Consider the following 18,089-nt stretch of genomic DNA (forward strand, 5'->3'; position numbering starts at 1 on the left):
TTGGGCAGACAAATTTTGTTATAATGTATAAAGTAGTAGGGACCTTAGGAGTGTTGATGTACAAAGAGATCTTGGGGTGCAAAGTCCATAGCTCCATGAAAATGCTGACACTGGTGGATAGGATACTGAGAAAAAGTCTTTGGTATGCTTGCCTTCATGGGCCGAGGCATTAAGAGTTGGGATGTCATGTTGCAGCTGAACAAAACATTGGTTAAATTGCATCTGGAGTAATGTGTACAGTTCTGGTCGCTGCACTACAGGAAGGATGTGGTACCAACAGAGAGAGTGCAGAAGAGATTCACCAGAATGTTGCCTGGAATGGAGAGCCCTTGTTGTTATGAGAGATTGGATAGGCTGGGTTTATTCTCACTGGAACATAGGAGGCTGAGGGATGACTTTATAGATTTATAAACTTATGAGGGACATAGATAGGATAGATAGTCAGTCGTTTTCCCAGGGCAGAGGAGTCTAGAACTAAAGGCCACAGGTCTAAGGTGAGAGGGGAGAAATATAAAGAGAACTGAGGGGTAAGTTTTTCACACAGAGGATGGTGGTTATCTGGAACAAGCTGCCAGAGGAGGTGGTGGAGGTAGATGCAATTACAATATTTAAAAGGCACTTGGGCAGGTACTTGGATAGGAAAGATGTAGAGGGATACAGGCCTAATGCAGGCAAGTGGAATTAATGTAGATAGGCATCACATTCGGCATGGACAAGATGAGCCAAAAGGGCACATTTCTGTGATTCTCTGATGTTCAAGACATAGATCTATAGATTTACGTATATTAAATGAATCGAAAGATAAAGGCTAATGTGGAAAAGTGGCAAGAAATAAAAATCAGCTCCAATTGTACTGATCCTATGACTCCATGAATGGTGGAGCAGACACGAGAGGCTGATTGGCCTACTCTTGCTTCTCTTTCTTCTGTTCTGATGTTCTTACGTGACTAGTGAATCTATCAAAGATCAACTGTTTGATGAGGAAGACCTTCACGTTTTGCTTATGAAGTAAAGTCCTGTATGCCTTCAGCCTAGGAAAAAAAGCTGGAACAAAATCTCTTGATTTTATTAATATAGATATATTAACAACCAGAAAAATATTATTCTGTAACAAATATCATAAGCCCATTTTGTAAACAACCAGAAGTACAGTATTTTGTATTACAATTGAAGCAGTGATGCACTTCTTCCAATCTAGTCTACTGCAGTCAGTGTTCACAATGTAGTCTCCTCTGCATGGGAGAAACCAAACATAGATTGTGTGATCACTTTGTGGAGAGTCTATGTTTACTCTGCAGGGGTGACCTGAGTTTCCAGTTGCCTGATATTTTAATTCACCATCCTTCTCCCACACTGATCTCTCTGTCTGTGGTCTCCTGTTACAATGAGACCTGATGCAAGCATGAGGAATGACACCTCACCTTCAGTCTGGGCACATTGCAGCCTGCAGGACTCAATATCAAATTCACCAACTCGAGGTTTTTCTGTTTGTCTATATTAAAAAGCATTTCCACTTGCCATCTTTTTTTCTGCTCTAAGTACAGTCTGGCCTGCTGAACATGTCCTAGAATGCCAGGACCACATCAGCCACAAATTATACAACCACAGTACCTTATCCCATCTGCCACATGTCTTCACTCTATTGGAAAAATCTCCTTGGTTTTACCCAAGTTTTGCTGTTAACCAGCCTAACTTATTTCTCTTTTTCTCAGGTCTGATGAAAGATCCCTCATGTGAAATACTTAACTGTTTCTCTTTCCACACATGCTGCCTGACCTGCTTAATTTTTCTAGCACATTCCATTTTCTGTTTTTATATCATGTTGGCTCAGTTTTTCTTATCACACCCACATGTCTAGCCTGCTGAGCACATCCCACCACCTTACCATTAACAACTTATTACACAAACCAAGAAGCTTAGTGCACTGATAAGCACTGCCATTAAGCTATTTCAACTAATCCTACCACAGACATTCCCTTTGTTCCATACATCCCTCCCCCACCTTCTCTCCTACTGAAGACTAACTTGCATCTCTCTCCTTCCCAGTCTTGACAAGTGGTCACTGACGCAAAGCACCACCTGTTTCTCTTTCCAAAAAATAGGCTGAGTCACATAATTTAAGAATGTCAAGGAAAGTCAGGAGCACTCCAAAACTCGATAGTTTTGACAAAGGGGGAGGGTGAGAATGTATCTTTGTTATCATTGGTTTCCTCATCGGTTTTGTGGGCAGCACTTACTCTGATCCACCCTCGTTACCTGATCATATCACTCAGCAGAATCAGGCCAATGGTTTATTCTTCAACTCAGTTAAAAGCAATCCTGTATAAATAATGCAAATATAGAATATTTTAAAGTACCTTAATATGTATATGTAATATATTTGCAACTTCTTATAAATTTACAGAATTAAAAAACTTTTTTGTTTCTTTCTAGAAAATGAGATATTCCTCCTTTTTAATAAACAACGAGAAAACCAGAAATCTTGCAAGTATTACACAGTTACAATTCCACTGAAGATCAGTAAAAAGGGACAGGATATCAGCAGTTTAGAAGCAGACTGGCTAGATCACATGACAGAACACTTCACAAAGGGAGCCTTGTTAGTGGATGCTTTGGTCTGTCTGGGTACACCGACAGGTATGGAAATCAAAACTTGCCATCTGATTAGCTTAATGGATTTGGTGGTTTGAAGGGCTGTTTCCATGTTGTATCTCTATGTGACTTTGTGATGATATGATTGGCTCTAGTTTAAAATGCTAACTAACACACGAAGGCTAATCTTTTGTGGGAGAAGGAGAATGATATTACTGATATAAAGGCCATCGGGGTGGTCTAGAGGCAGAGGGTCAAGGCCACCTGCTCCTGGTTGGCTGCACTTGACAGGATGGCTGTGGCAATGAGGCTTCCAGCTGAACCAGACTTGTGAAAGGCAGGAGCAGCTGTGAGGGTTGGGCTGGTGGCCAATGTGAGCCAAGGACCATGCCAAGCATGATTTGGCCCATCATTAATTTTTGCAACTCTTTTATTAGTTTTGTGAAGGTAAACTGACTGACCGGAAGTGTGTTTCCTGTTTGGGCAGATTCAATACCTAAATCAGTGGACGGGCTTTTTATCTTTGAAGGAGTTTCCGAGGAAAAGTATGAAATGTACGATGCCATAGTTGTGGAGCAGTGGACGGTGATTAACGTAAGTGTCAGTGTGGGAGCTGCAGTACAACACGTCTGCTTAACATGTGGGACAAATGGCATATGCCCAGCAGCTGATAAACTCAAAGCTGGGGCAAGGATTCTTTCAGTTCTGCCCCTGAAAATTATACCTGCTAGCAGTTTGGTGAACATTCTGGTACTTCAAAACTTGGTTCATCTTAAATTTCTACTCTATAAAATCCCAAATCAAATTTGCATTTACTGTAAAAGATTAAAATTAATGTTTTGTGTTCATCTATATGCTTGGCACGTGTGTAATGAATCTGCAGGGTTAAATTACCAAGTTCCAAACTAGATTACAGAGAAATCCTTCACAAATTTCATTCTGCTTGACTTGGGTTGCACACATTCTTCTCAAAATAAGATGTGCCACTTACCTTCAACTTGAACTTGGATTCAACTTCATCAAGGCTAAGATGGACCAGACACTTCTATGTAGTGCTTGCCTACAAAACTGTGTGATGAAAACTGGGGACTTAACAGTGTGAATGGCCGAGTCTGTGATTCTCATTTTGAGTTTCAAATGGGGTCCTCTGATGCTCTGACACATGGTGGATTCCGGACACGTGCAGTGGCATCCAATCATCTGCAAGAATGGACACCACTCCAGATCTCTCAAAGGCACATGCTGTGCCACCCACAGGTCCTCACGTGAGAGTAGACTTCCACAGGGCCTGCTGCTGTATGACTTTCAGGGGACGTCCTCGGGCAGATCTCAGCTTAGCACTGCAAACTCAGTTCAGGCAACTACCCTTCAAGTAGTTTATTTACCACACTCTCCACTGAGTTCCCTCAGTGTCACTGTAGTAATGCCATTTCCTCCCCAAGCTCCATGCGTTGATCTGCCATGCAATCCTAAGACGTGAAAATTACCCCAACCATTGATCCCCTAATACTGATTGCACCTCTGCCGACAGCTACTGCATCCTATGACTGCTGATGGATAAGGTGGTCATGGAAACACAGATAAAGGATCTGTAATTGGGGTTTTATTGCAATATAGTATTTATTTCAAGGACGAACTATATTGTAGTTCATGGGAAAGTTGCGTTGAAGGATATGCTTTTCACGTAGGGTCTACTTCAGCCTACCAAGTTCAGATGGGGATTATACCTGTTCCATGCAAAGTTTAAAATTTCTAGCCATGGACTTTTTTAATGTAGGTTACCTGCAGTTAAAAGCTGCATGCTTTTAGACATGGTGAATAATTAATAACTTGTTCTGCATGAGTGCAAAACTCAGAAAGCGTTAGAGGATGTTTCAGAGGGGTAATATGGCTGTTTGCACAACCACTGCAGGCTTCCTGTTTTGCTATTAATATGAAGCACGTGAAAATGTGATAAATACACTGAAACCAGGGTAATGTGATTTGCTGATCATACTGTTCCTACTAAAACTGAGCTCGCTATGAGAAAAAATTTGCTAAAAATTGGCAGCTTAATGCACAGCACAACATTTTTAAGTGGTTAGCAACTGGAAACCAAACATTCACATATCCTCATCAAATAGGATCAGCTTATGATGGAGAAATCAGAAATCATCAGTGATATCATGTCACATCACTTCTTCTCTCTGAATTATGCAACAATTTTTTTCTTGTTAATGTATTATTTCATATTTTTCCCCCTACCATTACTGAATCGACAGAAGGCTGTACACTGCATTGACTGATATTATGGCTGAAAGTAAGATGGAATAAAATATTCTCAAAATCAGAGACATAAAGATTACATCACTCTCACACTGACATCTCGTGGCTTCTGTACACAGCTGGATATTCATCTTTAACCATCTTATCAAACGTAATGCACGATACATTATGCAGGCACGGTAGTATAGCGGTTAGCACAATGCTATTACAGCGTCAGCAACCTGGGTTCAATTCCGGCCACTGTCTGTAAGGAGTTTGTACGTTCTCCCTGTGACTGCATGGGTTTCCTCTGGGTGCTCCGGTGGGCATGCCATGTTGGTGCCGGAAGTGTGGCAACACTTGCGGGCTGCCCCCAGAACACCCTATGCAAAAGATGCATTTCACTGTGTGTTTCAATGTACATGTGACTAATAAAGATATCTTTATTATCTAATAAAGATAATAAAGATATCTTATCTTTCCACACCCTTACCTTTTCCTGTAGATGGTGACACACAATCAGAAGTAGCAGGGGGTGGGTACCCATTTTGGGCTGTGCACCACCAGGTTATAGGTGATGGTGCCAGCCATCACTGAGAGGCCCCATTGGTGCCACTCTGCCAGACCTAATCAGTCTTCTCACATATTATTCCCCCCACCCACCCCACAATGCCCAATAGTGTAGGCTTGCACCTCTTCCATTCCCTGCCTCCCCTCAGCACACCTGCTTCATTTCATCTGCCCTTCCAGGTGGCTGAGGAGTGTAACCTGGCCAGAGCATGGAGGATCAACGAGAGATGGTAATGAGTAATTTGCGCCATTGCTCAATTTCATACCCCCAACCAACAACTTAGATAATGACATTGCACATTGGAGAGTTGTGCAGGGCTGGAACATTGGGTGCAAGTAATCAACAGCCAAGATCACTTGCAAGGAGAGTCTAGGTGCCACCCTGCCAGAGTGTAAGGTCACCGATGGATTCCATGACAAAGGATTCAGGTGGTGGCTTTGAAAGAGCAGCCTGCAATGTAGGCTGTGTGTATACACATTGAGTTGCATGGTCTATTGGGAAGGCTTCATTCAAAGAACATGGAGGAGTCTAGCTTTTGTGTTGATTTTGCCCCTCATCTTTTCTAGATTAGAAGTGATGGCCACACATATCTGGTCCCAGCCAAGGCCACAGTCTTGATCTAAAGCAGTTCATGAGAGCTTCCATTTATTCTCATGTAGGATCAGACTGTTGCATCACTGCTGTGGGTTATTGCAATAAGAAGGAATCTGCAAGTTCACATAGCAGTACAGCAACCCATCTTCTCAATTCATTACTAGGATTGCTCTGCTTTGCCCTGGAGGATCACCAGTGGTTCTGTGACAGCAAGGGGCTCCCAACCCTGCTACTCTGACAGAGCACGTGCCCAGGCCTAGCCAGCTGTGTCCATCCGTTCCTCACCAACTTTCAGCTGAGCCAATGGTTCCCTGAGCACACTGGCCAAAACTGGCCTCTTGCTAAGTGTACTTCTCCCTCTCCTCTTCCTCCCTATTCTGAGCTGTTCTGTATTGTCTTTGCTCATTCTCCCTGTCCTTTTGTTTTCCAAAGGGAATGTCAATTAATATGCACGTCTGGGACCAGCAACTTTTATACAGAGCCTTAAAGTACAAAAATTCCTTTAGCATCTGCCCCGCACACGCTCTCTGCATGCATTTGCAACTTGAAAGGACACTTATAAAAACATACTAATAGCCAGAAAAATATTTACCAACATTGAGCCTCTAAGTATCCATTGCAATCGCCTCAAATTCTCCCAGCTCTTCTATGCCCAGCCCTGAAAATTGACTGAAACTAAACTGATCCCTTAGCTATTGGCACATAACACAAGATCAAAATATAGATGAGTGAGAAGAATTCCACTTCTAATTAAAAGCAGGGATGATTTTTTTCTTCCTTATGAAGCCAAAATTGCCGCAGCTTCATAGCTTAAAAAGAGATTAAATTTGAAGAAGTGTTACCCTTTTGATCAGACAAAGCATGCATGCTCATTCATAATTTTGGCAATGTCGAAGGGAGCAAGGAGACCTTTCCCACGGGAAAGGAGGAAGCATCCACAATTGAGGAACCTGGGCTGCTTTGTGACCTCCTCGTCAGCTGAAGAACAGAACTGACAGTAATGAGGAGGAATTTCTTCAGCCAGAGGGTGGTGAATCTGTGGAATTTGTTTCCACAGAGGGCTGTGGAGGTCAAGCCATTAGGTGTATTTAAGGCAGAGAATGGCCAAATTCTGCTCCTGTATCTCATGGTTTAATGGTCTAATCTGCAAAAAGTACATAAAAACCTTTTAGATGTGGGTAAAAATGTGAATGTTCTATTATACATGGCTAATGTAGTGGAAGAGAAAGAAAATTTATACTATTTGATAATTCCAGGTAGAATGTGTTGTTGTCTTTCAACATTTTGCATGAAATTTGCTGCCCTGACATTTGAGTTTCACCAATTCTATTTATTAGCTAGTACTGCATAACTTATAGAAATGTTAAGTTTTAGATTTGTACAGTATAGAGCACAGAGGGGATTGAAAAACAAATCATGCAACAACAACTTTAAAAATGACAACATCTCAAACACACATTTATTTCTGGAAGAAATAACTTACCTTTTCGTGAAAGGAACAAGCAATATCATTTTACAGCTCTTCTAGGATTTGTATTTAAATCAAAACCATCTGTAGTTCTGAGTCTCACTGTATAATTGTTCTGACTTCACACTGCCCTCTTGCACAAACTCACGTGAGATGGTTTTCACCCCACACAGTGAAGATCTCTATTCCTACACCATGTAATCTGCTGATGTAATTGCCAGCAATTTTGGAGTTTTAGCTTGTAACTTACTTGAAACATAATTTTAAAAAATCCTTGAAATATTTAAGGGTGTTGCAGTTTTATTAATAGTTGAAAATGAGTTTGTCAGAAAAAATAATCACTTTTTAAATGGTGTGCAATCCACCACTTGAAAGTGACTCAATTTTTTATACTGAGAAACAGAACTAGTCAGAACCAACATTGGTTATGCTCGTGTGCAGCAGTAAGCATCTTAATAATTTATGAACATTTAAATTGACATCCATATTCCAGACAAAGAGCATCTTTGAAAGCCCACTCACAGATGTAGTGCCTCAGCAGGATGATTTATTTGATTTGTCTTCAGGATCAGCTTACAATATGATTTGCCCAGAAATTCAACCCTGATTGGCGGTGCTGAACGTGCTATAATTTCAGAGGCAGAGTGCGATAACCTTTTATGACTATATAGCACGTATAATCTAATTGACCAGGGATTAACTTCTAGATGGACTTTTTCTCCAATTAGTGCACAATATTTTGGCAGCTCAACTTTTACTGGATACAATTTCTTCCAAGTCCTTGGTTAATTTGCCTGATTTGAAATGCAATGTGCTGGAAATTTCAGTGCAGCCTAGAGGAAACTCTCAGCTGAAGAATTTAGGGATGCAAATGTCACAACAGTCATTCACATCTGATTATGTTCACCGGTATAACAGGAAATTACTGTGTTACATCACCTTTAAGCAGCTATGAAGATAATTCTAACTCAATTTTAACATTTTTTATCCATTCTCAAAATATTATTTAATGTTTTTATTATTCATGAAATAGCATTCTGGGAAAGGAGCATTTAGCTTTTAAAGGACTTAACACCAAAGTTTAATCAGTAGAAACAGAATTTTGAAATAAAATTAATTTACCTTTAAACAGATAATTAAGAGTATAAAATGTAAATTTAGAAATTACATGCAATATTTTAATTATCCAAAAAGCTATTTGAATTGCAAAATTACCTCCAGATTAGTTGATAAGTAAAATGTTTACTTTTAATATGAAGCATTTAAAAGAACAAAATATTGAAAAAATAAGATGAAAATAACGAGTAAACATTAATAGCACAGCTAAATTTCCATAAAACTACAATAAATATCTGAAATGTTATGTTGTTCAGTATAAAGAACACAAACCTTGTATATTTGGTAACTTTAGCAAAAGAATTAATTCGAATAAGCCTTGAAAATTCAATTTTGTCCACAAGTAGGCATTTCACTAAAGTTTCAAATCAGAGGGATTTTCAGAACTGGATTGTCTCCAGCACAATTATTTGCAGCTAAAAGTAACGGAGAGCCCTATGCTTTTGCCAGTGTCAATGTAAGCACCCCCTATGATAATTCACCATCCAAACTTCTCACCATTCCTGGGGAGATGCCTCTGATCCACCATGATTCTCCTTATAGCAACATAACTCAGAATGCCAACTCAGCAGAGCATGGTCTTGAATTTACAGCCTTTCACTTTCCAAAATTGTATCCCCCAATTTATCAAAAAAATTGACAGCAGCAGTTAGCATTAAAAATAATGAAGCTGTCAAAAACAATTAAAACCAACATTGCAATATGGAAAACAAAAACATTGTCAGCAATAACCAAAAATAACATGGCTACACTTAACAGTTTGCTTTTCTTTGTTTCTTTAGGGAAATGAGGTGAAAACTGATTATGTTCCCTTGCTGAATTCTCTGGCTGCATATGGCTGGCAGTTAACCTGTGTGCTACCTACTCCAATAGTGAGGAGGGACAGGTAGGGCATTTTCTGGCATATCAAGAGAAACTTTAACAGCTTGAATAGATATGCATGGACTGGGAAATTGGGCAAGGATCCATTTTGCTTGATGCCCCCTTGGCTACATTGTTTGTTAATTTTCATGGTTGCTCAAACACTGACATTTTAACAATGCTGTTTTAATATTCATTTTGATCATTATTAGATGCATATGAGACACAGAGTAAATCCCATTTCTGCAACATGGTATCTCAAATATTCCACAAACATTTAGGTATGGTCCGGGAAGTAATTTCTTCAAGGGAAATTGATGAATTGTTACAAAGACAGAAACAGCTGGAAATAATCATCTATAAAAGGTCATCAAGCTTTGACATTAACCATCGTTCTCTCTCCACAGATGCTGCTTGACCTGCTGAATATTTCCAGCACTTTCAGTTTTTATTTCAGATTTGCAGCATCCACAGTATTTTATTCTTAGATTGAAGGCTGTTAAAAAATATTTGCAGAATGATCACGGAATTTACTGCTCCTTCCATGTGAACTTTTTGGAAGTGAAAAGGGAGCCAGAGTGATGCAATTACATTAGTTGTGGACTGCCTGCACTATGGTATTTATGCAGCTTATGTTTACAGGCCAATCTGCAACTACTGTCTGATGAATACTGTCTTAGCAGGCTAATGTTTGCAAACTAAGGACATTATCACTATGAATTCTCACATGCAGCAAAGTCTACCATGAGAGTACCAGTCAGTGAGGATCAAAGTCTTCACATCCTGAATCTGTGTCATTATCTCCTTTTTAATCACTGAAGTGGACATGTGCAATGCCAAACAATCGGCAGTACACAAATCTGTCAAACAAGCCAGTTACTTCAACAATGCAAGCACCTTTACTGCTTTAATATAAGTGAAATCTGAAAGTATTGTAACTTGTCTGTTCATTAAGGTTTCCTTAAAATCTAAGAACTATCCCGGTCATGTCTTTACTTCCAGTAAGCACTACTACAGTGATGTCACTGTAACAGTAGATCTTTGGCAACAGCAGCATCTGTATAATGACATGCTTAGTCCAATCCCCAATCCTCAAACCAGGCAAAAGAGCCTATTGTATGTTTAAGCTTTTTCAATTTAGAAACAAGTGAGCAAATTAAAATAAGATTGATTAGAAGTATTTAGGAGAAACATAAAACAGGCTATTGATTATTTTTCAATTTTATTTGCATTCTCCCCAAAATCTACCTTATGATGTAATGAACGCTCTGCTAATTTACTTCCTTATATAGAGAGACTGCATAGCTTAAACATGAAACAGTTCTCTTGCCCAAAACTTTCTTGTGTATCTGTTTTCATCTTTGTTGCAGGAGTTGCACTACCTGCCAAGTTCGCTGCGGTCCCCTAATGCAGGGAAGTGGCCCACGAGTCAAACAAAGCAACCTCTTTGGCAACACCTCAGGCAACAGGAACCCCGGCCCTAAATGTGAAATGTTTTCCTCATCCTGGCTTCAGCATAAATTCCCTTTAATTTTACATCTTTATGCCTCAATGTGTGCTGCAGTTTTCTGCCTGAAACCCCACAGGAAATCTCCATGCTATGATGGCTCACAGATTTAAATAAACACTTTAAGGTGATATGAAAGGCGCACTATGAATGAAAGATTTTCTTTCTACTAATTATGGTTGTTTAACCTGATGGTGGGGCTCAATGGAATGTTGTTAATTGAAAGTTGCAGCCATCATGATTCCTCTATTACTACAACCAGCTGTAGTCACCAGAGCACAAAGCAACCATTTAAACTCTGGAGACAGTGCAAAAGGAACAAGGGGACTGATCCAATGCCAGGGGGCTGGCAGTGGACTGGCAAGAAAATTGGGCATTGAAATTGTAACATTGCACACACTGCAGGAATGTGAAACATAACCTTATGATATTTTACTCTGCCAACTCAGAACATGCATGCTTAATTTATTAGTCATAATTATCAGTGATAATTTTCAGACTAATGAAGCAAACATACATATTCTAATATGGTAAAAGATAGTTTTAGGGTCTTGGTCATTCTTTTACCTATCGCCAATTCTTCACAGCTACCTAGAGGAGCCCATCTTTTTGCCTTTGTGAAACACTTTTGAGATGCCTAAATCTGTTAAAAGGTGCTATAAATATAAATTGTTGTAATTTTGAAAAGACAGCTACATGGTGTGCAAGTTAGTAACAGTATAGATAAAGGGAATATAAACAGAAGGGCCTCTTCCTGTGCTGTATTGTTCTGACTGGAAACACTCAGCAGGTCAGACGGCATCCATAGAAAGAGAAGCTGGTTGGTTCATGTTAATTCATTTGGCCTCACCCTATCAGAGATAGTTTTGTTCCACCCATCCCTTCTCTGCTACTGAAAACTAACTTGTTTTCTCTTTTCCCTACTTCTGACAAAGAATATCAACCTGAAGGGTTAACTCTGTTTCTCTTTCCACAGACGCTGTCAGACCCTGCTGAGTTTTTTTTGTTATCTTCTGTTTTATTTCAGATTTCCAGCATTTACAGTTTTTGTTTATTATTTTCATTTATTAGAGAAAGAAAATTTGGGCACCCCCTAAAATTAACTTATGCTGTTCAGGTAAAGGTTTCAATTAACAAAAAGCAAATTTGTAGTTACTGCCAGGGAGGAATGGTCAGAACATGAAATGGTTGTTAAATTGATAGACCAAAACCATTAAGAAACAGTTCAGTAATGATGAGTGAAATTTAATTTTCTTTTTGGATGGTTGCTATCAGAGTGACCATATTCGCCTTGCATTTATCCTTTGATTCTGAAATCTTATCAGCTCAGTGAGTTTATCCAGGTGTGTAGTAAAATATAACAATTTGGAAGATTTGCAATTTAAATTATATTATCAAACTGAGGCCATTGTTGGCGATGAGTCAACTGAGTCAAGTTAGGGAGAATAAAATGGGTCAGGGTTCCCATTTCTAACAGTAATCCAGTGAGCCCTGCTGAAACTGCGCATCTGGAAGCTGGATGAGGAAAGCACCAAGATGACTGTTCAGCCGACAATGCACATCCTGCCAACACTCACTGTTAACTTTCACACATTAGTGATGGCCACACGGGAGTTTTATAAGAGAATTAAGCCAGTAAGGATCATTGAGAAAAGCAGGGAAGAAAACTGGCTTGGAGAGAAAAAAATAAAATGAGTCATAGAGAGACACAGAATGAAAACAGGCCCTTCAGTCCACCAAGTCCATGTTGACCTTCAAGTACCCATTTAGACTAATTCTACCCTAACCCAATTTATTCCCTCAACATTCCTATCAACTTCCCCCAGACACAACCACTCACCCATACACTACAGGGAACCTATAGTGGCCTATTAAACTACCAACTCACACATCTTAGGGACGTGGGAGGAAACCTTAGTACCCAAAGGAAATCTTCATGGTCACAGGGAGAATGTACAAACTCCACAGAGATAGCACCAAAGGTCAGGATCAAACACTGGTTACTGGAACTTTCAGGCAGGAGCTCTACTAGCTGCTGAGAGTAGAAAGTATATTTTCTGAACCTATTAAGATGTCTTGCACAACTTTACTTCAACAATGAAAGTCAAAGTCGAGTTTATTGTCATGTGCACAAGTACATGTATGCACCGGCGCAATAAAAAACTTGCAGCAGCATCACAGGACATAGCATCATATAAGCAGCATTCACATGAAAAACATAAATTAAACAGAAATCATACACAATTTTTACAAGAAAAATCACAATTAGAACAAAGAAAACAAAGTCCATTTTAGTGCAAAGTGATCAGAGTGGTCAGAGTGTTGCTAACCTCTAGTGATTAGGGTTTTGCCAGTAGGTTCAAGAACTGAATGGTTGAAGGGAAGTAGCTGTTCTTGAACCTGGTGGTGTGGGACTTCAGGCTTCTGTACCTCCTGCACCAAAGTTCATTTTTTTTCATCGATGAACATGAAAATCTACCCAATATTTCCCTACCAACTGTTTTATGAACAATAATACATCTAGTAGAATTTTTCTTAATTATTTTGCCACATTGCTAGCTGCTTCTAATGCAGGAAACCATTAGTGAAGTTTTACAATTAATTGGTTGTTTTTCTCATTTTCATATTTTTATATTTAATTACAACACAGGATGCCATTTGGCCCATCAAATCTATGGCTGCTCTTGGAGCAATCCTATTCTCCCACTTATTTTCCTGTAACCTATTCTCTCATATATGCCCGTTAATAACCCCCAATTCTCCTAATTTAGGGCAATTTACAGCAGTGAATTAACCTAACAATCAGGATGTGGGAGGGAATGAAGCACCTGGAGGAAACCCATGCAGACACAGAGAGAATGAGCAAACTCCACATAGACAACACCAGAGGTCAGAATCAAACCCAGGTGTCTGAAGCTGTGAGACAGCTGCACTTACTCTTTCAATAGAGCACATTAAAGAGAAGGAAATACTGCAGGCTGGGACGTTCATTGTCGATCTACCCAGCCCTCTGAAATCATCAGTATAGAAGTCCCCACATTCCTACTGCCCAGTTGGGCCCTACCATTGCCGAGGTGTGAAAGTGGTTCTGCAAGGGGATAGTTTTGCAGGAATGCAGTCAGCAACAGAGAGCCCTATAGATGGAGGGAGCTGCAGACCTGTACCTCTCAGCAGAAACCAAGGCCCAAGAGGTAATTCAGTGAGAGCCAAACCAGGAGAAAAAGAAGTCTCTACTATATGTTCTTGTTTCATTGCTATTTGGGGCAAACTACACCATCTCTGGGCCTAATGTTATTCAACAAGGCAGCTCTAGCAGAGTAGCTATTACTGGGACAGGCAGGTTGGAAATGGCATAGGGTAGATCTGGTCTCAATTTGCACAACTAATTTGACATGTGTTGTTTTCTTAATATATCAGGGTTATAGGTAATGGAAACTGATAGAATAAAAAAAGCTTTTTATTTAACTTGTTTTTTTGGACTTTATGAAATTAATGTTCTTCTTGGTGTGATGTACTTTTCAGTGATGGGAATCTTGCTACAAAACAGATTGTTTTCCTCCAGAGACCATCATTGCCCTGCAAAGAAAAGAAGAAAGAGCCAAAGGTATACGGCTTTGTCTGCAAGTGTAACTATATATAGCATTTTGCACAGCAATATTATTGAAGGTTGCTTTTGCTTTACTGAACTAGGTTGAAGTTAATAGAACAAAGATTACCAAATGCTGATTGAATCACATTTAATGAGTCTCTGCCTGTATTCGGAAAGAAGATATATTACAGCAGCAGGCAATATTCGTCATGATGACATCACACAAATGTGATGTGATGATGTTTTCTGTAACTCTCTCTGAAGTTGTTGGCAGTGAGACACATTATTTCTAGCTCAAAAAAAAACTGCTGGGGGAACTCAGTGGGTCAGGCAGCACCTGAGGAGACAAAGGGATTGTCTACGTTTCAGGTTGAGACCCTGCATCGTCCCTTTACCACCACAGACAATGCCTGACCCATTAACTTCCACCAGCACTTTGTTTTTTGCTCCATATTCCAGCATCTGCAGTCTCTTGTGTCTCCACACTGTTTCTGGCTTTCAGCAACATCCTTCTCCTTTCCTTCCTTCTTCTTTCTTCAGTGCCAACATTTATCTTTCTCTCTCCTGTCTGTTGCCACCCCATTCTCTTCCACCCCATGTCCTTGCTTATTGCCTCAGTGCTGCTCATGTTTGAATGCATTGGTGATGGAAGTGGTTCAAGTCACTGCTACAGTGGTGCCGGGATCAGATTTCTTTCCATTGGCAGCAGCTTTCAGGTAGGAGCCATCTTGCAAGGAGAGGGAGGGTGCAAGGGAAGTCACTACAGGAGAAGAAGAGAGGAAGAGTGTTTCATAATGAAGGAATTGAGAAAAGGGGCTACTGTTATCTAAGTAAAGAATAACTGTCAGCAAGAGTTGAGGAAACATGTTATCTTGAATGGAAAAGAAAACTATTTTGTATGTACCCCATTTGGTGATTTTAGTGGGCACACTGATGGATATTCTCAATAACACATAGTTCCCTATGTTTTGCATGTGTAGTGTTAGCAAGAATGGAAATAATTAAAGTTTGCAGAGGGTTTGCTGGTCTGTTCTTTGTAATGCTGAATTTTGCTAATGATTACAGTATTTGTGTCGCTTGCTGGAAAGATTCCTGCACTCTGAAGTTTTTATGTGTATCCTTTTTATACCTTTATGATTTTTGCTATCAGTAGGTTTTCCCCAATGGTTTAAGTCTCCCCTTTTTAAAAATATATCTTTGATCCATGTGGCCTTTTTCTTCTCTGCTCTGAGGAGCCACACAGATGGCTGTCACGAGAATCAACATCACTTCAACAGAATTACTTCATTCTGAAGAGACACAATGTGCAGAGCATTGATTTATTCCAATTCATAAGTGAATGCTTTCATTACCCACACATAAACATCATGGGCTACAGCAGATGCTTTTAGTAGAACAACCAAAGGAACAGGATTTTAATCAACTCTCCTGCAGGAAAAGAAGCCCATAGAACTGAATGGGTCACATGAAAGGGACTAACTTTATTCACCAGAGCAAGCACTGTATAGTTACAAAATATTCTATTTCTGCTCTATATAATGTCCTTCTTATGATGTACTTTTCAGCGATGGGAATTTTGCTACAAAATGGATTGTTTTCCTTCAGACATCTTTGTAGTGCCAGACATTGTATTGTTATTAATGCAAGATTCAGGCAGCAATGTTGTGAACTGTTTGGAATCATTTGAATGGTGTATATTTGAATTACTTGGGTTTGTGGGCTTTAGACAGTTAAACATCCCGTAATGATGGCCACAAAAAAATGAATCATGCCTTTCTCTAGGAAAAGAAAAGATCGTAGATGTAGCTGGGAAATGAATCTGCAGACAATCCTGGCAATAATTCAACTCTGTTCTCCCTCTTTGTCCGTAGAAAAAATCAACAAAAGATGACAAATCAAGCAAGAAAGACAAAAATTGTTTAAAAGATAAAAATGGCAAAGTGCGTCTTCAAGTGAAGAACTCTACAGGAGTCTCGAATGAAAAAGAAAATCTGGAACAAAGTGTGGCAAAGAATGGAGACAAAGAAAATGCTGAAAATGGAATATCCCTGAAAACAGAGGAAAATGAAAAAAGTATCCCTGCAACTGAAGGAGTGCAAAACTACATATGTGTGACAAGTGCTGAAGTGGCTGGGAATGCTGGGGTAAACGCAGCTTCAGAAAATGTAATCAACAAAGCCTGTGGCAACAAAAACATTTGTGAAAACGTGGATATGAAAGAAGTACAAGAGAAGCATGAAAATGAATGTCAAAATGATACAATTAGTAGAAGTGAAGAAAAGGCCAGCCAAGCAAAATGTAACACTCCAGTGAATGGTGAATATACTGTCACAAGTCAGCACCTTGATAACTTGCCAGCCTCAGAGATGCCAGCCCAAGCCTTGGAGGAAACAACTGGGTCCATCACAGAAAAAAATGGTAATGCACCGGAGGAAGGGGAAGGAGTTGTAGAAGTACAAGATGGTGCCAGTGCCAGCTCTGAATAAAGCAAGATTCTGGATAATAAAAAGATGGTGCAATTTTTTTTCCCTGTGGAGTCTGATTGCAAAATCCTTGCTGGTCTGATTGTAAAATTATGCCCATGTTGTGCCATGCACATAGTGCATGAGCTCACACACACACCTTGCTTGCTGTGCAATAAAACAAATGCAGATGTTGTAAGCTAGCATTCTGTGTTTTGATGTGACGCTACAGTTGATAGTATGACTTTCTAATATTAAAATGAATAATTTGTAGAAATGTGCAGGTGTTACAGTTAACAGTACAGGTAAAATTGTAAATCTATTAGTTGATCAACACCAAATAAACATTTTATACAATAATAAATACCTTCTGTTTGTCAGCTGTTTCCTCTCACTGGATTATGTGTTCACTATCATTTACTATTGTTCCTCCCAATAAAAGATTCTTTTCACTGAGAAACTCATTTCACCATTTGTAGTTTAAGCATTGTATATGTGTATTTTATTCTGCGATGTTAAAATCACGACCCCAGGTTAAGTTTCTGGGCCATGTTAATGGATCTCAAACTGGGTGAAGACACGCATGACACAGCTGGACAGCATTTTCTAACCTCTGTTGAATATGTATTAGGATTTTGATTGACTGTGATGCCCTATAATTTTATAGCTTTCCACTCTCACTGATCTGCTGTTTACCTGAAGATGGGCCTTATGTGTGAAGTACTTCAAATTTGCTCAGAATTAGAATCAGATTTATTATCACTGACTTATAAGACGTGACATTTGTTGTTTTGCAGCAGCAGTACAATGCAAAGACATAAAAATTACTATAAATTACAAAAACAAATAGTGCAAAAAAACCCAGAATAACAAGGTAGTGTTCATGGCTTCATGGACCATTCAGAAATCTGATGACAGAGGGGAAGAAACTGTTTCTGAGTCATTGAGTGTGGGTCTTCAGGCTCCTGTACCTCCTCCCTGATGGTAGTAACGAGAAGAGGGCACGTCTCAGATGGTAAGGGTCCTTAGTGATGGATGCCATCTTCATGAGGCACTGCCTCTTGAAGATGTCCTCGATAGTAGGG

General features: G+C 39.6%; 1 protein-coding gene across 1 annotated transcript in view; it reads left to right on the plus strand.

Annotated features, from left to right (window-relative positions):
- LOC127570754 (raftlin-like) overlaps nt 1-17,385 on the plus strand; it is a 75,869-nt gene extending 58,484 nt beyond the window's left edge. Inside the window, exons 6-10 of the mRNA XM_052016566.1 lie at nt 2,434-2,637; nt 3,080-3,186; nt 9,368-9,471; nt 14,476-14,557; nt 16,414-17,385. Of these exons, the coding sequence (XP_051872526.1) occupies nt 2,434-2,637; nt 3,080-3,186; nt 9,368-9,471; nt 14,476-14,557; nt 16,414-17,028 (1,112 nt within the window). The 3' untranslated portion in view covers nt 17,029-17,385. The remainder of the gene's footprint in view (nt 1-2,433; nt 2,638-3,079; nt 3,187-9,367; nt 9,472-14,475; nt 14,558-16,413) is intronic.
- The last annotated feature ends 704 nt before the right edge of the window (nt 17,386-18,089 follow it).

This window comes from Pristis pectinata, chromosome 5 (genome assembly GCF_009764475.1).
Source record: "Pristis pectinata isolate sPriPec2 chromosome 5, sPriPec2.1.pri, whole genome shotgun sequence".
Classification (NCBI taxonomy): domain Eukaryota; kingdom Metazoa; phylum Chordata; class Chondrichthyes; order Rhinopristiformes; family Pristidae; genus Pristis; species Pristis pectinata.